Raw genomic sequence first — 23,799 nt, 5'->3', positions numbered from 1 at the left:
TGTGTGTGCGCGCGCGCGCATGTGTGTGTGCTCGGCTGATGTTTGTCAGTAAGTCGTGACTATATAATAGGAAATCACTGAATGCGAGACTGTTGATGTCGGTTTGAATCTCACTTCGTCGTGCTTTCACAGCTTTCATGAAGAAAAGAAAAGAAAAAGAAGTATAGAAAAAGGGAAAAAAGAAAGAATAAAAATAAAATAAAAGGCCTAAGGTCTGACCTTATTCCGCTCAGTACAACTGACTAGTTACTCAACTCTGTGTTGAACAAATTGTGTGAGTATGAGTATACTAATACCTAGACGTTGACAGAATGTATACGCAGTACGTTAATTACTGAATGAAGATGAAAAGAGGTCAGTATTTCGTGAACAGATAGTATTTATTAACCACAAAAACTATCATATTAATGATCATACTCAGTTTGAAAGCACGCCACCTATTTAAGTTACTGAAGGGCCATTCAGGGAACAACTGCTGCTGTTCCTTTCACCAAAACCAGTGTTTTCAAATAACCACAAGAGTGGGTGGGGCGTGTGCGTTAGTGCCCAACTGAAGAATATTTCAACAGTCACAACATAAAATTACGAAAACCACTTGTGGAGTCAGTGCTCTGATTTGAGAGCGGCGACGTCACATCAGCCAAAGACAAAAATTATGTCAGTCAGTTACGACATAAATTGACTGAATTCTTTCTACGCATCGACAACCACTTCCAACCCCACCACTGCCACCACCCTTCCCCCCCCTCGAAACGAAAAGTATAAACTCATTCAGAACGCGTCCCTTGTTTTGTTGGGCGGATATAATAGTATCTAGGTCGTTTTTGTTTTGGAGGGCTGTGAAGTCCCAGGGTAACAGCAGGCTGTGCTGCCTTTTTTTCTTTTTTTTTTTTCGCTGTGGCTGTATTCAGGTTATTGTTGTTACTTCGACCTGCAGTGTTGACCTCGATTCAGTCTCGGTGTTATGATGAAATTGTACAACGCAGTCATCTATAGACCCTCCCACACAGCGGCCCCTCGCGACAGGTGAAAAACATGTTGACAGTTGTGTGGTGTGGTGGTGACAGGGTATGGAGGTAAAGAATGAGTGGAGTGTGAGGGCACGTGGAAATCTCCATAGCTTATCTCTAGATTTGAGAAAGAAAAAGAAGAAGAAAAACCGAAAGAAAGTCGGTCGAGCGTTTGTTATGAGAAGTTGGAGTCATGTTACCTTGTCAGTGCTTGTATGCATACATTATCGTGTCATACCTAAATTTAGACACTAGTGTGGCCGAAGCGAACGCAGGATAGTGCGTGGGGAATGAAGAAAACAAGACCACGCCCCACACCTCCTCCAGAGAGAGAGAGTCGGTTACAAACCCACAAATGCAAATTTATCACCCTTTCATTCGAGATCGACACCATCGTTTTGACTCTAAACAAGTCATACAGAATGTTTGAACGAAACTAAACAACTAACACACACACACACACACACACACACACACACACACACACACACATATATATTTATATACACATGTGTGTGCGTTTATCTCTCTCTCTCTCTCTCTCTCTCTCTCTATATATATATATATATATATATATATATACACATACATACACTCGCACACACGTGTATGCGTATATATATATGTGTGTGTGTGTTGCCAAACACAAACACACCCTTGGTAATAAATTCAGTGGTATTTGGGCTTGTCTTTAACATATGCCACCGCCCCATTCCCCCCCCCCCCCCCCACCCCCCCCCCCCCAAAAAACCAGCACAAAAACAAACAAAAAAACAACAACAAAGACCAAACAAAGATTATGTCATTAGTACAGTGAGAGCCATTTTAACAAACGATGCCACAGAAAATTACAAAACATATCCCTGGCTGAGGAGCATTGTGGACACAGCTTTTAAATCTAGGTGACTGTTTTCTGTAGCCTTGGTCAGAGTGTTGATATGACCTCAACCAAAGGGGTTATCTTGGGGTGGCAGTCTCTGCTGGCCGCTTTCAGGTGGTGACCTCAGTTCTTTGGGAGTTTCCCACCCTTTAGTCTTGTCCTGGCTGACCTCACTGACCAGTCTGTCCCAGGTCAGAAAATGGGACACAGGTGGAACTGGCGGGCATGGACCTGGACTGTGTAATTATATGGGGGTGGTCCCCCTTTCCCTGCAGTAAACTGCACTGCAGTCCTGTTAATAAAATAATAATAATGGTATATATATATATATATATATGTATATATATAGCGCTGAATCTTTTGCTGAGACAAATCAGAGCGCTTTCGCACCAGTCGTTCACATGCATGCATTACTCTAAAACTGGAGAAACTGAAGACAAGGAAGAGGCAGGGAAAAGTTAAAAGTAAATGACATGTGTAACCCTGTGACCGCTGAACCTGAAACGAGATCAGTGTGCACGGCATGAGTCTCAGGTGCAGTCGCTACTTTTTGAGTACATTTCAGTGGGTTCGAATCACGGTCACGGCGCCTGGTGGGTAAAGGGTGGAGATTTTTATGATCTCCCAGGTCAACATATGTGCAGACCTGCTAGTGCCTGAACCCCCTTCATGTGTATATGCAAGCAGAAGATCAAATACGCATGTTAAAGATCCTGTAATCCATGTCAGCGTTCGGTGGGTTATGGAAACAAGAACATACCCAGCAATCACACCCCTGAAAACGGAGTATGGCTGCCTACATGGCGGGGTAAAAACGGTCATACATGTAAAAGCCCACTCGTGTGCATACGAGTGAATGCAGAAGAAGAAGTGGTGTCACTGGTTTTACTGAACAGACATATACATATATACATGTATTGCAATCCCAAGAAGAAGGAGCTTTCAATAAAGAAGAGTACAGGTTAATCTTTGCAAAATCATTTGCATGAGAGTGTATATATATATGCATACAAACAGGCATGAAGGCACACACATTCACATGTGCACATGTTGCATGCGCATATGTGCACACACACACACACACACACACACACACACACAATCATGCACACACATATGTACAAATGCACATGCATGCACACACAGTGACACACACACACACACACACACACACACACACACACACACATACACAATCAAACACATGCACAAATGCTCACACACACACACACACACACACACACACACACACACACACACACAACTCAGCCTTTTTGTTTTCTTTTGCTATTTTTCTTCTTTTTTTTTTATAGAGGGGGTTATCTGTCTTGGGCCTTTCTCCCATTTCATGGTTATTATTTCCAAGGATGTTATCTCCGATTGGGAGCCACCCAGAAGGGTTTTCCTGGCTAGAATTTCAGATGATTTCCCTTGAGAAATATTGCGATGGCTTAAGGATGTGACCAGGGCACTGTAAATTTGCGTTGCTTTGGTGTGTCGGGATAGAGTAAATGGGAAAATTGACTCTGAAATCGTCGTAGCTTTTGTGTTTGCTTCAGTTCACATGCACACATGTGAGGTGGCGCTTCAGTGGGGGCAGGCCACTGTGGTGGTGTGTCTCCTTGTTTTTTCTCCGGTTGAACGTTCTGTGATCTATATATATATACATGTTGAATGATTGTGATTTTGTTGTGTTGTTTTTTTCTGTTTTACACCACATATGAATTTCTCTTGTTGAGATAATAAAGTATTCTGTGTACACTCAAGTACATGCATGCATGCACACATATGTGTGTGCAAGTACACACACACACACACACACACACACACACACACTGATATGTATACATGTCCACATATCACAGCTCATTTGTAAGCATGCACGCACACAATGTATTCACATGTGCATGCGTTCCCACACACACTAACACACACACATAGTGACATTCTCTCTCTCTCTCTCTCTCTCTCTCTCTCTCCTCTCTGTCTCTGTCTCTCTCTCTCTGTCTCTCTCTCTCTCTCTCTCTCTCTCTCTGTCCTCTCTCTCTCTCTCTCTCTCTCTCAGTCACTCACTAATTTACACCAAATCCAACCCCAAAAAGTTTTCTCCCATGTTAACCTAAACCCTCTCCCGACCCCCTTCACCTCACCACCCCATACTCACACTCCCCATCACCCACTCATAATCCATACATACAGCACACAGTAACACTGCAGTAATAGTGTATGGATAGAGGACAGTGAACTGGAAGGATTGTGGCAGAAAGTTGGCAGCACTAAGCAGTAACATGCTGGAGACGGGGAAAATCGGTGGTTCCAAGGGGAGGATGGAGTTGCCCAGGCCTTGTTAACATTTCCTCCTGCTGTGGATCTATATCTATCCATCTACCTGTCTGTCTGTCTATCTTTCTATCTGTAGACCTATCATTCTATATATATATATATATATATATATATATATATATATAGTGTGTGTGTGTGTGTGTGTGTGTGTGTATGTGTAGAGAGAGAGACGGAGTTTTAATTTATATTGTAATACTAATATACACATAATACATATACATCTCTCTCTCTCTCTCTCTCTCTCTCTCTCTCTCTCTCTCTCTCTCTCTATGTATATATATATTTTTTTTTTTTTTTTTTTTTTTTTACCGGGTACATATTCTTTTAATGTTCTGGACATGATGCAATAAAAAAAAAATAAAAAAAAGAAGTGTATAAATAATTAAGTTATGAGTGCAAAAGGTCACTCACTACCTGGTCTTCTGCTCTGTGTGTGTGTGTGTGAGTGTGTGTGTGTGTGTGTGTGTGTGTTACTAGTGTTTTTGTGTGTGTATGTGTTACGTGCTTGTGTGTGTGTGCGTGCCTATAAGTGCATTCGCATGCTTGTGTGTGTTACAATCATGGTGGTGGGCTTTTTTTGGGGTTTTTTTTTGTGTGTGTGTGTGTGTGTGTGTCCAGGGCTATAAGTGCATTTACTTGTGTGTGTGTGTGTGTGTGTGTGTGTGTGTAAGTGCTTTCTCATGTGTTTGTGTGTATTACATGTTATGTGATTAACGTGTCTGATTTATTTTGCAGGAAACAGATTCCAGTGTTTTTCTTATGATAGAGGTGAGTTCTCTCTCTGTTTCTTCTGAACAAGTAGTCACTGCGTTTTGGAAACTTACCCTTTTTTTTCTTTGTTTGGATTTTTATTTTATTTTATTTTATTTTTTTACATATTTAAAATGAGACGCAAATGAGATTTTTTAGTTGTTGTTGAAGACATGAATCTGGAAGAAACAATATTGAAGAAATAATCACGGTAAACATTACTTTGAAGTCTACCGCTTGCACTGTGTGTGTGTGTGTGTGTGTGACTCATTGACTGTGTATGTATGTGTGAGTACTAAGCATGCATGTGTGTGCCTGCATGTGGGTATGTGTGTGGATGCATGTGTGTATATATATGATACACACATATTCACACATTTGTATGGACTGCACTTTCACATACATACATACTTCAGAGATAATGTTTCAAATTAGATGCAATGCTTTGCTTAATGGGAGAGACAGTGTTACTTATTTATCCAAGTTTTTTTTTTCCTTTGAACATCATCTGTTTGTTAATTTTATTGTGTTGTGTTAAGCTGCACAAATTCACACATTGTGAAGACCAAAGAAGTGTTCAAAGTGTGTTGAAAATAATTACCGTTGATTGAAATTTTAACTAGGAAGCATCATTGAAGTGAAGAGGATTTCAAAAGCAAATATTCACATTATTATTATTATTTATCTAAGGTTTAACATTAGATGTTGTAACTAAATGCATGGGTTCTATCAATCTATGTGGTATTTTTATTTTATTTTATTTATTTTATCTTTTTTGTCTTTTCAGTTTTGCAATGGAGGAGACCTTGCGGATTACCTTCATAGTGAGTATGATTTAAAGAAAGAAAAAAAAGAATACGAAAAGCTAATTAGGTTAGTTTTATCTTCAGTTTAACGTCTATTCACTATAAGTGTTTTTAGATGGAATTAGGTTAGTGTGTGCCTCTGTGTGTGTGTGTGTAAGTGTGTGTGTGTGTGTGTCATTGAATGCATGCTTGTGTCTATGAGTGTGCATGTGTGAGTGCTGTGAATGTGTATAATACATATATATATGGTTTAGATATATATATATATATATATGTGTGTGTGTGTGTGTATGTATGTATGTGTGTGTGTGTATAATTGTTTTATTTTTATCTGCAGGCAAAGGAACTCTTGCAGAAGACACCTTGTCATCATTCATGCAACAGATTGGTGCGTTCTTGTTCAAATTTATTCTCTTTTGATTAACGCAGTTTTTTCTCGGCTGCTGAATTTTAGTCATTGAACAGTTCCATCTTTTTTCCTTCTTTTTTTCCCCATTGGAAAGTCTTCTTGTATTTATAAACAATCTTTTGAAAAAAAAATTGTTAAGCCAGATTAAGCCAGGATAAGGATTTGAATTAAGGGTAACAGGGCGATAAGCATTAAAACACATAGCACAATGAGCAGAAGCTAATGAAGCAAGTCTACTTCAGATATATATCGAGGTACTAAGAACTTTTCCTCAGTGTCACAAGAATGGAAAGTAAGATGGCTCTGGTTCACCAATGCCCTAAAGACTTTGTATCTGCGTGTGGAGTGATCAATGATTCTCTTGTCAGAAGAGGAGAAAGTAAGATCTATGCCTCTGGTTTCACCAAGACCAAAGTGAACAGCATGGCCTTTATCAAGCCTGTAACAGGGTGTTCAAACTCAGCGACTTCTCTCTCTCTCTCTCTCTCTCTGTCTCTGGTTCAGTATGTGTGTGACAGGGCTGGGTGGGGGTTGGGGGGGGGGGTGTCTTCTGTGCCACTCCTTGCTGTCTCCCTTTTCATTGTGACTGCTCTCCGCTAAATCTTGTGCTGTGTGTGTGTGTGGTCAGAACACCAGTCTTTCAGTGGAGAGTGAAGGGTGGGGGAGGCCCTGACTGCAGAATTGTGAATATATTTTGTCTTAAATGAAATGGATGTGTGGCCTCAGAAAGAAGAAGAAAAGAAGGAAAACTCACTGTCTGGTTTATGATGAAAAAGAGGGCACAATCTTTCTCTTTTTTTTTTCTCTTTTTTTTTGGGGGGGAAGGGGTTGGGGTGGGGGGGGGGCGTCACAGGAGAACAGAATTCTGTGTTGCTGTGTCAGGTTGAGGGGCGAGGATTTAAGAGATAAGGTATGTTAAGTCCTGCTGATGACGACGGGGCCCAGCAGCCAACTGGTCAATAAAGTGTTGGATTTGCAATCCTTGGGTCCTGTGTTTGAATACCAGTCACAGCACCTGGTGGGTTAAAGGGTGAGATTTTTTTTCCCCAGTCTCCCAGATCGGCATGTGCAGACCTGCTCGTGCTTTAACCCCCTTTATATGCTTACGCATGCAAAAGATCAAATATGCACTCTAAAGATTCTGTGCATGCAAAAGATCAAATATGCACTCTAAAGATTCTGTAATCCATATCAGCATTTGGTGAGTCACTGAGACAAGAAGATATCCAGCTTGCAAACAAGAAGATACCCAGCATGCAGACCACCAAAAACGGAACATGGTTGCTTGCATGGCAGGGTAAACACTGTCAAACAGGTAAATAATAATAATAATGGTATTTATATAGCGCTGGATCTTGTGCAGAGACAAATCAAAGCGCTTTCGCACCAGTCATTCACACGCATGCATAACTCTAAAACTGTAGAAACTAAAGACAAGGAAGGGCAGGCAAGGGAAGCTATTTTGGGAAGAGGTGGGTTTTAAGGGCAGACTTGAAAGAGCTGAGTGTGGAGACTTGACGAAGCGAAAGAGGAAGTTCATGCCAATCGCAAGGTCCAGAAACAGAGAAAGAACGCCCACTTGCACATATATGGGATTCATATCCCATGTAAGCAACAGTGCTGGTGACGTCATCATGACATATCCTCCACTGTTGTGAAGCCTAGGGGTAGGTATGTCAAACATCTCTCAGCATGGATGGAAAGACCCAAGCTGCATGTTTAAAATTCTTTTGCAATGAGAAAACAACAAGCAGAATGTAAAGACACTGATCATTAATGCTTTTTTGGACGTAAAAGATCAGTGTGGACATGTAGATTTTGTTATATTGTATTGCTGTTGGGATGGAAAAGATCAAAGTGCCATTTTTAGTGGATTTCTGAATTTTGATGTTTTTGTACGTACGTTGATTCCATCTAATTATGGTTTTTAGCCTGGTTTGTGGTCATTTCCTCCAGCAACTTGATGCTACCCACATTGTTTTTATTTGATTTTATCCATGTAGATTGATGCATAAAGTTTCAGGGATGTAAAAAATCATACAGTTTACATACATGTGTACACACGCTGGACAGTCCACGCAGTGCTGTGTCCCATCTCTGAATTTCATTAGAAAGCCTGTATCATTCTGGTGTGTATTAAACTTTTTAAAGAATGTGTTCCAAAATGATTTAGTGTTGATATGTGGATAGTTTGGTTTTGAACTGTGCTACTTTTCATAGTTCCCTGGCAAAAAAATAAAAGCACATGTGGGTTATTTTACAACATTATAAAAAATCATCCCATGCTGGTGTATCTCTCCGCTTTGTTTCAGATTTACATTTATTTGCTTATTTATCATCATTATTGTCTTTTTATATTATTTTTTATTTATTATCATCATCATCATCATCATCATCATTATTATTATTATTATCTTTTTTTTTAGTAATCTTTTTTTTTTTCTCAAGGCCTGACTAAGCGCGTTGGGTTATGCTGCTGGTCAGGCATCTGCTTGGCAGATGTGGTATAGCATATATGGATTTGCCCGAACGCAGCGACGCCTCTTTGAGCTACTGATACTGATAGTGATACTTAATTTTGAAAACAGGGTTATTGAACTTATTTACTTCCTTCAGTCCATCATTTTGGTAGCTGCGTTCTGCATCATTTGCAGAATACAACTTGTGTTAAAAAAAATTGTATTGCATACTACGTCTTTCAGATTCTCTAATGTATATTTTTCATTACTGTTCGAACCGTGAAAAGCCATTCCATTTACCACGGTGTCAGTATAAAAAGGCCCATCTTTGCGATTTGCCACTCCGTTTGTAACCGTGACAGGAAAGAAAGTCATTTTTGTTATTCCTTTTGTTGTATATCTTTCATTACTGTTAGAGCCATGAAGAGCCTTTTTATTTATTTTATTTTATTTATTTATTTATTTTTTTGTCAAAGTGTCAATACAAGGCCCATGGTTATCATCCCTTTAGTTTGATATATCTTTCATCACTGTTCAAATCCATGAAAAGCCATTTTATTTATCACAGTCTTAGAGCAATGAAAAGCTGTTTCATTTATCACAGTGTTAGAACCATGAAGATCACTGACATTTATTGCAGTGACAATGCAAGACACATTTTTAGAAGAAGAAAAATATATATATTCATATTTTGTATATCTTTTAATTCTGTTAGAGCCGTAAAAAGCCATTCCATTTACCACGGTGACGAAATGAAAGCCCCTCACCACCCCCCCCCCCCACCCCACCCCTTTTTTTTTTGTTGGTTATTCACCACTCCATGTTTTACAAGGACAGGGTGATAAAAAAAAAAAAATTAAAAAAAATGACCATGCATGTGTTTGTTGCCTGTGGCTTGCAGCCAGCGCCCTGAACGCGCTGAACGACAAGGACATCGTGCACAGGGACATGAAGCCCCAGAACATCCTCATCTGTTACCCCAAGGGCGGCAGCAAGCTGTCCACACCCCCCACACAGCTGCAGCTGAAGATTGGTGAGCCTTCTCCCTCTTCTTTTTTCTTTGGTTTCTTTTTTTTTCTGATTTTTGTTGTTGTTGTTGAAGATTGGTGAGCTTTCTTCCACCTCTTTCTTTGTTTTTGTTTTTTTGTTGTTTGTTTTTTGTTGTTGTTTTTTTTGCTGAATTTTGTTGTTGTTGTTGTTGAAGATTGGTGAGTTTTCTTCCACCTCTTTCTTTGGGTTTTTTTGTTTTCCTTCTGAATTTTGTTGTTGTTGAAGATTGGTGAGCTTTCTTCCACCTCTTTTTTCTTTTTTTTTTCCTTCTGAATTTTGTTGTTGTTGTTGAAGATTGGTGAGCCATCTTCCACCTTCTTCTTTCGTTACATTTTTTTTCTGATTTGTTGTTGTTTTGGGGGTTGGGGGGGGAGGGGGGGGGGGGTTCCATACAGCTGCTGTTGAAGATTGGTGAGCCATCTCCCTTCTCTTTCTTTGTTTTTTGTTTGTTTGTTTGGTTGTTTTTTTTGCCTGGATTTGCTGTTTTTGTTGTGTGTTTTTTTTTAGGGGGTGGGGGTGGGTGGGGGTTTCCACATCTGCAGCTGAAGGTTGATGAGCCCTCCTCCTCCTCTTCTTTGGTTAACTTTATTTTCTGAATTTTGTTGTTGTTGTTGAAGATTGGTGAGCCATCTTCCACGTCTTTCTTTCGTTACATTTTTTTTCTGATTTGTTGTTGTTTTGGGGGGAGTGGTTTCCACACAGCTGCAGCTGAAGACTGATGATCCCTCGTCCTCCTCTTTCTTAGGTTAATTTTTTGTGTGTGAATTTTGTTGTTGTTGAAGATTGGTGAGCCATCTACCTCCTCTTTCTTTGGTTATTTTTTTCTCTCTGAATTTTTGTTGTTGTTGAAGATTGGTGAGCCATCTTCCTCCTCTTTCTTTCGTTGCATTTTTTTCTGATTTGTTGTTGTTTTGGGGGAGTGGTTTCCACGCATCTACAGCTGAAGACTGATGATCCCTTGTCCTCCTCTTTCTTAGGCTGTTTTTTTTTCTGAATTTTCTTGTTGTTGTTGAAGATTGGTGAGCCATCTGCCTCCTCTTTCTTTGGTTAATTATTTTTCTCTCTGAATTTTGTTGTTGTTGTTGTTTTGGGGGAGTGTTTACCACACAGCTGTAGCTGAAGGTTGGTGATCTATCCTTGTCTTTCTTTGGTTTCTTTTTTTGTGAATTTTGTTGTTGTTGTTGAAGATTGGTGAGCCATCTCCCTTCTCTTTCTTTGTTTTTTTTGTTGTTGTTGTTTGTTTGTTTGTTTGTTTTTGGTTTTGTTTTTTGTTGTTGTTGTTTTCTTGTCTGGATTTGCTGTTTTGTATCAAATGACTTATTCATAAACAGTAAGGAAAGAAATAAAACATTTGAATGCACAAATAAGTAAAATAATGCTACTATTAATATTAACATGAAATTAGATTTATTGTCACCAGAGTTATTGGCCTGATGAAAGATTTTTTTTAATTCATTTTATTGCTTTTTGTTTTGGGGGGGAGGGCTGGGGGGGGGGAGTGGAATGTTTTTTTCCCTAGGCAAGCCTATCATAGCCGAGAAGGATTGTTTTTGCTGTTGTTGTTGTTGTTTTTGACTTGTGGTGTTTTGTAGGCCACGGAAAGGGAGGAGGATTGGGCTCTGCCATTTTATGTTAGCCTTTGATGTGTTGGATTTGAATTCATTGCCCCAATGCCTGTAAAAAGGCTATGGGAGCCTTAACCTTTTTTTTTCTTCTTCTTTTTTTTTGAACCTTTGTTTTATTGAAAGTGGATTGAATGATTATTGAGTGATGGGTAGGTCAAGTTGATCTTTATTTAGGGTAAAAGAGGGTGTGTGTGTGTGTGTGTTTAAAGATGTATGCCGGCTATATCAATCCCAAATAGCTGAAGATTGGTGGGATTCTTCTTGGTCTCACGGGAGCTTAGTTTAGATTGAAATGATGACAGCCATGCGTCTTCCGTGTGAGCACACATTCATGTGGGTTTTGGACTTGTGTCACGTGCAGCTGACTTTGGATTTGCACGGTTCTTGGAGGAGGGAAAGATGGCAGGAACTCTGTGTGGGTCTCCAATGTACATGGTGAGAGTTTGTGGATGTGTGTATATATGTAAAATATATATTTGATGTGTGTGTGTGTGTGTGTGTGTGTGAGAATAATATTATGTATACATTGTGTATGTGTGTGTGTGTGTGAGAGAGAATAATATTATGTATGCATGTGTGTGTATGTGTGTGAATAATATTATGTATATATGTGTGTGTGTGAATAATATGTATACATGTGTGTATGTGTGTGTGTGAGAATAATATTATGTATGCATGTGTGTGTGTATGTGTGTGTGTGAATGATATTATGTATACATGTGTGTGTGTGAATAATATTATATATACATACATATACATGTACTTGTATGTACATGAGTGGGCTTTTACAGGTATGACTGTTTTTACCCAGCCATGTAGGCAATCATACTGCATTTTTTGGAGGGTGCATGCTGGGTACGTTCTTGTTTCCATAACCCTCTGTACGCTGACATAGATTACAGGATCTTTAATGTGCATGTTTGATCTTTTTCTTGCATTTTCACACAAAAGGGGTTCAGGCACAAGCAGGTCTGCACATATGTTGACCTGAGAAATGGGAAAAAATCTCCACCCATTACCCACCAGGCACTGTACCCAGATTCGAACCAGGGACCCTCAGATTGAAAGCCCAACGCTTTAACTAACCACTCAGCTATTGCACCCGTCATACAGTAACACAACACTTGTAGTCTGTTGTTGTTCACAGGCCCCGGAGGTGATCATGTCGCACAAGTACGACTCGAAGGCAGACCTGTGGAGCGTGGGCACCATCATGTTCCAGTGCCTGACGGGCAAGGCGCCCTTCGTGGCCAACACCCCACAACAGCTACGCGCCTTCTACGAGAAAAACGTTGACCTCAAGCCCAAGTAAGTGGCTGGTTTTCCTTCTGGGTTTGTTTTTTTTCCTGCCTTTAAATAATAATCATTGTCATCATAGTACATTTACATAGTGCTTTCAAAGTTCTCAAAGCGCTTTGCAGCAGCTTCACGCCTTCTTTGAGAAAAAATGTTGACCTCAAGCCCATGTGAGTCGCTGGTTTAACCTTCCTTTTTTTCCCCCTTAACTCTTTCACCACAGTTTCTGTGTGAAAAACGGTCCCCAGCGCCAAGTATTTTAGAAACGATGCTCTTAGTCACAGGCTTCGGTTCATGTCAAAACAACACAATGGACTTGTTCATTTCAAACTCGGTCAGGGAGCGAAGGTCAATCATTTTTCTGTTGGCGGGAAAACTGGCCGCTCCTGTCGAGCCTTGTTACAAAGTGAAAAGTGGTCTTATCAACATGTTTCCTCGATGTCGACAGAGGTCGCCTATGACGGTGCAATGTCTAGTCAACTAAAGTCGCCTGTGGTGGTAAAAGAGTTAAAATAATCATCATCATCATCATAGTACATTTACATAGCGCTTTCAGAGCTCTCAAAGCATTCGCAGTAACATGTCAGTTAGACACAAAGCACACAACAACACACACACACATATGCATACACTCAGGCAAGCTCACATGCACGCATGAACATGTATAGAAGAAATAAGAGGTGGATCCATAGAATATAGATATGGGATGGAGTGCCTTAATCCGTTTCGTACCTGTAAGACATCATGTGATGTCCCAGACGCTTCACCAGTGCAACAAAGACGTCCACTGATGTCCTGCACCTGTTCAGTGTTCCAGTTTTTTTTCCTTCATCTGAGTTTCATTCAGTGAACACAGAAAGACTGTGAACAGTTGTATGATAGTTATTTTCAACCATGACCATCAGAACAGAAGTGGAGGTAACTGTTGTCCCGACCATCTTGGCTTTGATTATAGTGGAGAGTGTCTTGCCCAAATTACATCCCCATGCTCTCGGCCAAGAGGGTTTTTAGGACAGTCGGCGTTGGGATGGTTTCCAAAGGCCGGCTAGCCCCCAGGGCTGCAGCACTGAGAGCCAGAATTCTGAAGTTAGTTGGGCTGTAAGCAAGAAAGATGTATGAATAATGCTTACCTCTTGATATTGATCCTTTTCAGGATTCCCGAAAACACCTCCCCTGAGCTGAAGGACATGTTGCTACGTTTGTTGACCAGGGACGCCTCCAGGAGAATAGGAATCAGTGAGTGAACCTGGACTTGCAAGTGCCAGTGACATTTGTGTTGACAGAACTTTATCCCTGAATATGTATGTTGCAGACAGGTCAGTTTTCCCTTGCAGAAACTTGGTTGGTTGGTTCAGACATTTTGTTCGGAGAGTTGTATAAATGCATTATTTTTGTGTGACGATAATTTTTGCTGGTGATGTATGTTAAAAAAAAAAAAAAAATCAGAAGTATGTACTTGTTACAGAAGCTTCTAGAAAGTTCCTAAAAGGATACGCTTCCTATTTTCTGTTTATGACTGTGTCTTTTGAGTATTCCATGCATCATGATTGGTTGTGCTATGACATCATTGAAGAACATTTAGTTTCATCACTATGTAGAGCCAAGTTTTTGTTGTTCTAAAGAGAGAGTGAATTTCTGTTTGAGTGGAACCTTTTAACAGGCATGTAAAGATTGAAACTGTGAGTCAAAAGAGTTAAAACTTGTTATCAGAACTGATCTTTTCTCTGGATGAGATCAACAAGAGATTAGAACCATCTCTCATCTTCTGGAAAAGTCTTGGAAAACTGAGAGAACCATTTTCAGGGCTGGAAAAGTCTAGGAAAAATATGTTTTTCCCATCAGGATCTGGAAGAGTCTTGGAATTTAGATAAAACCCTTGTCTGGTACCATTCAGCAAATAGCTTTATGCAGTTTAAAAAAAGAAATGAACAAACGAACAAACAAAAGGTGATGAAAATTGAACATTAATTCTGGGATATCAACTGATCCCTTTCATGAGTAGTGTTCAGAAAATTTTTTATTTATTTTCTTTGGCTTTTGGGTTTGGTATGGAAGATTTGAAACCGGTCTGGAAAAAGTATTGAGTTTTGAAAGGTTACATCTCTGGGAAACTTGTGATTGTAATGATATGCTCCAATGCTTCTCTTTTTTTTTGTTCTTTACTTTGGAGGTTGACCTTTTATATGCAGTAGGATGAGAAAGTCATGTCCCCTCGAAATACATGTGTGACATTGGTTGACGTACTACTGTAGACTGTATTTGTCTATATTTTAGCAGCTTGGTGCCACTTTTTTTCTCTTTGATAGAGAAGTATTTGATGATTTGTTGTACACTGCCACCCCCGAAAGCGGAGTATGGCTGCCTACATGGCGGGGTAAAAACGGTCATACACGTAAAAAGCCCACTCGTGTATACGAGTGAACGTGGGAGTTGAAGCCCACGAACACAGAAGAAGAAGAAGTTGTATGCTGCTGAAATGGCAGGGCTGAAATGATCATCCACACTGACAGCCATTCACAGTGGTGAGTGAATGTAGGAGCAGCACTCCACAGACAAGAAAGATGGCTCTTCTGTCTTATGGCAGATTGATTCCTGAGAATATACTTTTGAAAAATACACTTATTCCTCAAGCACTTACTACCTTTTTTTTTTTCAACAACCTTAATGAAAACAGATGCCTGTAGAGCAAGTGTTTTTCGTTGTTTCACCAAGTCTCATGAGAATGCACACCTGGAGAATGGTAATTCAGTTTGAAATCGCAGTGAGAATGCTTTGTGCTGAAAACTCCTTTGTTTGCTGATTTTTTGGATAATTTTTAAATATTTTTTTTTTTTTTTTTTTTTTTTTGCAGAGGATCTGTTGCAACATCCATTCCTGAAAAAGTTCAAACGATCTCCAAGCAAGAGAGGAAGCAGCTGTAAGTTTGCTGTTATTCAAAAGTGTTTTTTTTGTGTTTTTTTTGCTGTTGTTTTTTTTGGTTTTTTGTTGTTTTTTTTGCTGCCCCATCATCTGCACCGTTTCAGTGGCATTACTCCCATGCCGCTCATTTAGATTCCCCCATACACGGCCACACCCGGGTTTGTCCGTCACAGTTCCAGCGTCGGCAGTCCACAGGGAATCATCGATGTTAGGTCGCCAGGAGGCCACACACCAGAGGAGACCCTGCACTGCTGCTGAGTCACTTTGGTGGTGTTCAGTGGTGCCTGTTCTGTTTTAACGTACTTAGGACACCACCTACTAAGCCCCCTACTAACGACAATAATGGCTTAGTCGCGGAGCCAGACTGAGTGAGCGCCCCTCCCTATTCAAAAGTGTTTTGTGTGTGAGTGAACTGCACTGATTCAATACAATACAATACAATACAATACAATACTATGCAGTGCAATGTAATACAATGCTCTGCATCTTTATTAATCCAAATGGAAATTATGCGAGCATGCCCAGTAAGTATAGTAGCCAGAGTAAGTATGCAAAGGAACTGCTCTTTTTCCTGATAATGACACATTCATTATATAAGCTTTCAGATGTTAAGAAATGAATCCTCTCCTGCAGAGTCACAGATTTCGTTTCGGGGGTTTGACAGTGTCAGGATTACTGGTTCTGTGTCTTTATTCCAATGTTGTTTGACAGTGTCAGGATTACTGGTTCTGTGTCTTTAGTCCAGTGTTGTTTGACAGTGTCAGGATTACTGGTTCTGTGTCTTTATTCCAGTGTTGTTTGACAGCGTCAGGATTACTGGTTCTGTGTCTTTATTCCAATGTTGTTTGACAGTGTCAGGATTACTGGTTCTGTGTCTTTATTCCAATGTTGTTTGACAGTGTCAGGATTACTGGTTCTGTGTCTTTATTCCAATGTTGTTTGACAGTGTCAGGATTACTGGTTCTGTGTCTTTATTCCAGTGTTGTTTGACAGTGTCAGGATTACTGGTTCTGTGTCTTTATTCCAGTGTTGTTTGACAGTGTCAGGATTACTGGTTCTGTGTCTTTATTCCAGTGTTGTTTGACAGTGTCAGGATTACTGGTTCTGTGTCTTTATTCCAATGTTGTTTGACACTGTCAGGATTACTGGTTTTGTGTCTTTAGTCCAATGTTGTTTGACAGTGTCAGGATTACTGGTTTTGTGTCTTTATTCCAATGTTGTTTGACAGTGTCAGGATTACTGGTTCTGTGTCTTTATTCCAATGTTGTTTGACAGTGTCAGGATTACTGGTTCTGTGTCTTTAGTCCAATGTTGTTTGACAGTGTCAGGATTACTGGTTCTGTGTCTTTATTCCAATGTTGTTTGACAGTGTCAGGATTACTGGTTCTGTGTCTTTATTCCAATGTTGTTTGACAGTGTCAGGATTACTGGTTCTGTGTCTTTATTCCAATGTTGTTTGACAGTGTCAGGATTACTGGTTCTGTGTCTTTAGTCCAATGTTGTTTTCCCTTCTGATTCCCTAGCATCCCCGTCTCCCATTCCCAGCAGAAGACGAACGCCCAGCGTGTCGTCAGACAGTTCAACTCCAGGGTCAACTCGCGAAATGTCTCCTTTGGCAAGACAGGTAGAATTGTGTGTGTGTGGATGTGTATGTCTGTGCTTGTCTGCACGCTTGGGCGTGTGCACTTATTTTCCCAAAGGACAGAGAAAACATTAATTTTGAATTAAAAGGTACACATTGTTTTTAGAAGGAAAAAATGTTTCCCAAAAAACCCTAATAACTTGTATGCATCGACATGAGACATTCAAAAGCAGGGGGAGAGAGTAAAACTGAGAAACTGTGATGGAAAAAGACCTCCAGTCTGATCATTCTGCTGTCCATGACAAAGAATCCTTGCTTCAAGACTTTGATGATCAGCAGGGGGTACTACATTTAGTGGTTTGATCAACAGAACCCAAATGAGAAGCTAGCTGTGTTTTGCAACAGTGGCTTTCATTGCTAAGAGTTGTGGGCAGTTTCACTGGAGGTGACTGAGGTTTTGATCTGGACTGGATATATCAACAAAGACAAATCAGTGATACATTAAGTCTGTTCACTTAAAATGTGTTAATACCATAACAGTTATGAGGAACTCATTATTGCTTTATCTCAGAATACTGGCTTCAGTGTTTGTAGCATTTTTGGAATCAGGATGTCGGGGAAAGCAATCCACAGAAATTGAAATGTGTGAACACGGAGTGTTTGATAAAGAAATTAACAGAAAAGTAAATGAGACCCAAGTGTGTTCTGTGTTGAGCAAGAAACAAGCACAAGGAATTTTGCTCTTTCACACCAGCCAAGCTTGATGCCGCTGCTGGATAACGCTTTCCGTCAGCCGCCGTGCAGATCAGTAAAAGTTCAGTGAACCAGACAGGAGTCCCAGAACATGCACCAGTGAGCAACATCAGGGATGGGCACAACTGGGCTTCCAGTCGTAAGGGATCCTAGGTTTGAGTCCTGGTCACGGCACCTGGTGGAAAATTTTCCAGTCTCTCAGGTCAACAGATGTGCAGGCCTGCTAAAGCCTGAACTCCCTCTTCTGCATGTTTACACACACATGAAATCAAATTTTGCTTTTTAATTCACTCCGGATGAATAGTTCTCTCCCTTGCTTTTCCCTGCAGATGACCCATTTGTTAGGGTTAGGAAAAAAATCACAAAAAATACAAAACATAGAGTAACTGAATGAAACTCACTGTACTTGACCCACTGACCCCTCTCCTCACGTCGTGTGAACGCCCACCCCCTCCCTCATCACTGCTCTCAGAAGCTGAGTCACTATCAGTATCTTCTTGCTGGTAGCTTTCTTCACTGCAGATACTTTATTCAACGTCTTCATCATCCTTGTCGATGTCAAAACCTTCAGTTTGAAGCATTTCAATCACTTTAGCAGCGGTAAAAACCACTGTCGTGATCTAGTTTGCTAAAAAAAAAAAATGTCCACTCGTATCGCCTGCAATGCCATTTTTGGTACGTATGCAGATTATCTTCTTGTGTGGGGTCCTGAACTCGCTGGCTCGCTGTGGAGTGTGTTGTTACAGAATCTCATGAAGAAACTTTCCATTCAACCCTTGACACATTCGCAATGCCCGGTACAGCTGTGATTGTTGTGCTACCCCATGAGGAAAAAATGGAGAAAAAAAAATTTATTGTCGAAACCGCTATAGCGTTCTGTCGTCCGGAGTGAGTTGAAGATTCTGTGATCCATATATGTCAGTGCTCAGCGGGTGACGGAAAGAAGTGAGTTAAAGATTCTGTGATCCATGTGTCAGTGCTCAGCGGGTGATGGAAAGGAGTGAGTTAAACATTCTGTGATCCATATGTGTCAGTGCTCAGTGGGTGATGGAAAGGAGTGAGTTAAACATTCTGTGATCCATATGTGTCAGTGCTCAGTGGGTGATGGAAAGGAGTGAGTTAAACATTCTGTGATCCATATGTGTCAGTGCTCAGTGGGTGATGGAAAGGAGTGAGTTAAACATTCTGTGATCCATATATGTCAGTGCTCAGTGGATGATGGAAAGGAGTGAGTTAAACATTCTGTGATCCATATATGTCAGTGCTCAGTGGGTGATGGAAAGGAGTGAGTTAAACATTCTGTGATCCATATGTGTCAGTGCTCAGCGGGTGATGGAAAGGAGTGAGTTAACATTCTGTGATCCATATATGTCAGTGCTCAGTGGGTGATGGAAAGGAGTGAGTTAAACATTCTGTGATCCATATATGTCAGTGCTCAGCGGGTGATGGAAAGGAGGTCAAACCACAGAAAATAGTATGGCTGACTGTGTGGTTGTGTAAGAATTGTCATGATTGATTGATTGATGTGGATACTTATATAGCGCCTATCCTCAGTCAGAGACCAAGCTCTAAGCGCTTTACATACACGGGGACATTTGCACCGCAGGCTGCCTACCTGGGTAGAGCCGACTGACAGCTGCCACTGGGAGCTCATCATTCGTTTCCTGTGTCATTCAGTCAGATTTCAGACGCACACACATACACACTCAGACAGACATGTAACATTTTATGTGTATGACCGTTTGTTTTTTTTATTTACCCCACCATGTAGTCAGCCATACTCCATTTTCAGGGGTGTGCATGCTGGGTATATTCTTGTTTCCATAACCCACCAAACGCTGACATGGATTACAGGATCTTTAACGTGCGTATTTGATCATGCCCATAAAGACTCACTTGAACATGTGAGTGAATGTGGGAGTTGCTGCCCAAGAGTGCAGGAGAACAACAATACTACCACTGCCATCAGGAACCCCAGCTTTGGACAGCTTGGCCTGAAGAGTGACAGTTGACGGTCGTTAGACTGTTGCTGAAACAGACTGAACTCTGTTGCTGAAACAGACTGAACTCTGTTGCTGAACTGATGTTTCTGAGTTTGTTTCTTGGTTCCTTGTATTTTTCTGTCAGCAAACTGATTTGCACGTGCGGTAGGCAGTAAGGGCTTCAAGTTAAAAAGAGCACAAGTTATTGCGCTTGTTTATTGTTCAACACGATTATGAACAAATAGATTTGTGATGGTAAAGATTTAATGATTTGATGAAGAAATCTTGTTGATATATCAGTCATTTTTATGAATGTAAACATCATTAAAAACAAGTTGGATAGTTTGATAACTGACCAAAAGTGTGTTCCAGAAATAAATTAGTATGCACAGGTAAATTCAGAATGAATGTAAAAGCGCAAAATTAAGATGAAAGGTTGACTGGATAAAATATGTATCCAAATTGTGTGTTACTTATCTGGGGCGTCACATGTTGACTCTTGAAGTGCATGGTACGGAATAAAGTGGTAACTTTTTAATCCTATTTTTGAGCTTTTATATTCATTTCGCTTAAAGCTCCAGCAGTCATCTTCTTTTCTTAATGTAAAGTTAACAGCGTACACCTGCCCCATAAACTGTGCAATGCTTATTATGTCTCATTCCTAACCAAGTTAAACTACATAATGTCAGCACACTAAAAAAAAAAAAAACAATCCCAACTAACATCATTGCTTTAAAAAAATTTTAAAAAAAGAATCTACCAATAATGGACCCTCCCTTGTTCAATCACCACCCACCACTGCACCACGGTTTTGATGCAAATCACCAGAATAATTTTTTTACTCCTTTTTTTTTTTCTCCTCCCAATGACGCTTGTAGATGGCCGTCGATCCAGATAAGGATATGGTGACCACCTTAACATCATCCAGAGATGATGAGTGTAGCTTCACCAAAGTGGAGAATGGAGATGAACCACGCAGAGTGAGCGAGGAGGTGAGCTGTGCATTTGGATGACCCCCCCTTGTCACCATCTGTACCGTACCTTGAAGTAGTAGTCAGCAGTGTAGTGCAGTCAGTGCCATTAAGAATCTTGGCTTTGTGTCTGTTGGATTGGAAATTAGGTAGACCAGTCGGAAAGTGAATACTTAAAATGCTGGGAGTGTTGGTTGTTGTTGTTGTTGTTTTTTTGGGGGGGTGTGGGAGGGATTTTTTGTTGTTTGTTTTTTTGACTCACTTGTGTAAAGAATGTGAGTCTGTGTTATAACCTGGTGTTTGGTTGTCTCTGTGTGTGTGTCTGTGTGTGTGTGTGTCTGTGTCTGTATGTTTGTGTATACATGGTAGACATTAAAATTGCCATTTTCTCTGGAAATACTTTGTCTGCCAATACCAAATTTAGGGAGAAAAATCTTCAGTCATACCAATAGTAGGTTGTAAGGTTTCCGATTTAAGCCATTTTTCCAGATCATTAATGGTTTATTTCATTGAGGCTTGCTCCAGAATCCAAAAACACCATAGTACAGCTTCGCAGTTTCCAGTAGGTAGGCTGTGTTTGGTAACAAGACGGCATGACATTGTTTTTCTTGTTCACAGTTGAAAGAAAAGAAATAGGAATTCTGGACAGAATACATACAGTGACACTGACTACACCATCGAGACATTTACAATAAACACAAGCCGCATGCAGCAAAGTAAGGCCAAATGAATACACTTAATAGCCAAAAAAAGCGTAAGATGAGACAGAGCGTAAACCTGACAAGATGGTGTGGAGAGCCTTGGCCAAAGGAATGATTCAGCGCTTATAGCTTCTAGAGGCGTTTGATTGGCTAAGAGCGGACCGGGCAAGACGGCTTGTCTTTTCACTGTTAGCCGCGCGAAATTTGGCCAAGCAGAGCAAACCGATAGGCCTAGTTTGCATCATTTTGACATGGTAATTATATGTATCACCAAACATGGAGTATAATACAAACTCCTCCTACTGCATATGAATATTCAAAAGTGGATACTGGAATAAACATGAAAGAAAAATTGAATCCACCGTTTCTTTTAGTTTTGGTCAGCCTGTTGTAGACTGGTTCGTGAAGATACATGTTGTGGTGGTCCTGAGGTGATGTCAACGCCGTCTCCTTTACCGCCAAATTAAAAGAATTTTGTTAATAATCAAGATCTATTAAAAAAAACAACACATGATTTAAATGGTTATATTACCTTGAATACAATTTATAAAAACCCATAGCTTTAAATATTAAATTCGGTCAAGTAAGGTCAGATGTGTTGTAGCGTTGTGGATAAGACTGTTTGCTTCCGAAAAGAACATCCTTGGTTCGATCCCACTAGCATGCCTGTTTTTTGTGTGTGTTTTTTTCCAGAGCTTATTAATGTTTAATACAGAACCCATTTTAAATGTTAATAATTTCTTAAATGTCTTTTTTTTCTTATGATTCTTTTACTGGATAATGTGCGTGTTACAAGTGAGTCTCGAAGGCCTTGCCTCTTGTTTTTGTTTTTTTTTGTTTTTTTTAAAATAAAGTTTAAAGGTAGTTTGTTCAGAAAATGAACGACTAAACTAAAGAGTATAGTTTGGTATAGATGTACGCATTTCAGTAGATAAATGAGTTTGCACAGAATAGTAGTTTAGTTTAACCTGTTCACTGCCTACATGACGGGTTAATCCGTCATACTGTTGTTGTGGCCATATTTTCTACAAGATTTGTTAACCTTATTGGGCTTTCCCGTATTTCCCTTCAGCCAGAAAGAGATATGGTGTCTTGATCATTGTCCAACCCAGAAAAAAGACTGTTCTCATCATGAATAAACATGAGCACAGTTCTAATACCATGTATGGCATGATCTGAGGCTCAAAGTGTTGACCAACTGTCTTCAGTCATTGAGCGAAGTGAGCTAGCAGTGACATGCATCAGAAGACAGTCTGGCTTGAGTTCCTCAGATTATGCCACAGATGCTTACTGTTCTGAGATTGATCCACAAATTGGCATAGCTCAGCCTGAAAATGTCAAACCATGTCTCAATGGCAGTGAACGGGTTAAATAAAGTTTGTCAGGGAATGAATAAGCAGGGGGTGTTGTTAGTTTACATCAAAATGTAGTTCATTCAGTAAACAAGGAGTGCAGTTAAGTTTAAATTGTAGTTTAGTAGTAGTAGAGTGTAGTTAATTTGACTTAAGTATAGTTAATTCAGTACCTGAATAGATAAGCAAAGTATTGTTAAGTTTATATGAACTTAAGTCAGTAAATACGAAAATAAGCAAGGGGTGTAATTTAGCTTTAATGTTGTTTATTCAGCACATAGATCAGTTTGCTAGGGGTATAGTTATTTTTGAATGTAGCTTAGTCTGTAGCCCTGTGGATGACAAAGCAAGTTGTTAATTCAGCACATAGATCAGTTTGCTAGGGGTATAGTTATTTTTGAATGTAGCTTAGTCTGTAGCCCTGTGGATGACAAAGCAAGGTGAAGAGATCAGTTTAGCAGAGGCCTGACCAGCAGCACAACCCAGCGTGCCTAGTCTGGCCTTGAGTACATGCATATATATTTGTGTATTTATTGGAGTGGATTTCTTCTACAGAATTTAGCCAGAGGATAACGCTCTGGTTGCCATGGGTTCTTTTTCAGTGCACCAAGTGCATGTTGCACACAGGATCTTGTTTTTTTTGTTGTTGTTTTTTTTTATCTCAACCAAATGACTAGATGCTCAGTTTGATTTTCCAGTAAAACTTTGCAGACAGGGCGGAAGCTGGATTCGAATTCAGACCCACAGGGACACTGTATTGGCAGATGAGTGTCTTAACTAATTTACCACCTACCTCCTTGTGCTAACTGCAAGTAAGTTAGATATATGATGATAGTTTCATAAACAAATAAAGAGATAAATAGATATATGATAATGCTTCAATAGATAGATAAAGAGATGTTTTGTCGTTT

At 40.0% G+C, this 23,799-nt stretch overlaps 1 protein-coding gene across 1 annotated transcript in view; it reads left to right on the top strand.

Moving 5' to 3' along the window:
* The window catches only part of LOC143287924 (serine/threonine-protein kinase unc-51-like), a 62,904-nt gene that overhangs the window by 14,322 nt on the left and 24,783 nt on the right, over positions 1–23,799 (top strand). Inside the window, exons 4-13 of the mRNA XM_076596167.1 lie at positions 4,969–5,001; positions 5,771–5,807; positions 6,127–6,177; positions 9,559–9,690; positions 11,694–11,767; positions 12,480–12,640; positions 13,782–13,864; positions 15,480–15,545; positions 17,071–17,171; positions 20,743–20,856. Coding sequence (XP_076452282.1) covers positions 4,969–5,001; positions 5,771–5,807; positions 6,127–6,177; positions 9,559–9,690; positions 11,694–11,767; positions 12,480–12,640; positions 13,782–13,864; positions 15,480–15,545; positions 17,071–17,171; positions 20,743–20,856 — 852 coding nt within the window. The remainder of the gene's footprint in view (positions 1–4,968; positions 5,002–5,770; positions 5,808–6,126; positions 6,178–9,558; positions 9,691–11,693; positions 11,768–12,479; positions 12,641–13,781; positions 13,865–15,479; positions 15,546–17,070; positions 17,172–20,742; positions 20,857–23,799) is intronic.

This window comes from Babylonia areolata, chromosome 12 (assembly GCF_041734735.1).
Source record: "Babylonia areolata isolate BAREFJ2019XMU chromosome 12, ASM4173473v1, whole genome shotgun sequence".
Classification (NCBI taxonomy): Eukaryota; Metazoa; Mollusca; class Gastropoda; order Neogastropoda; family Buccinidae; genus Babylonia; species Babylonia areolata.
This window is presented reverse-complemented; position numbering and strand designations above follow the sequence as displayed.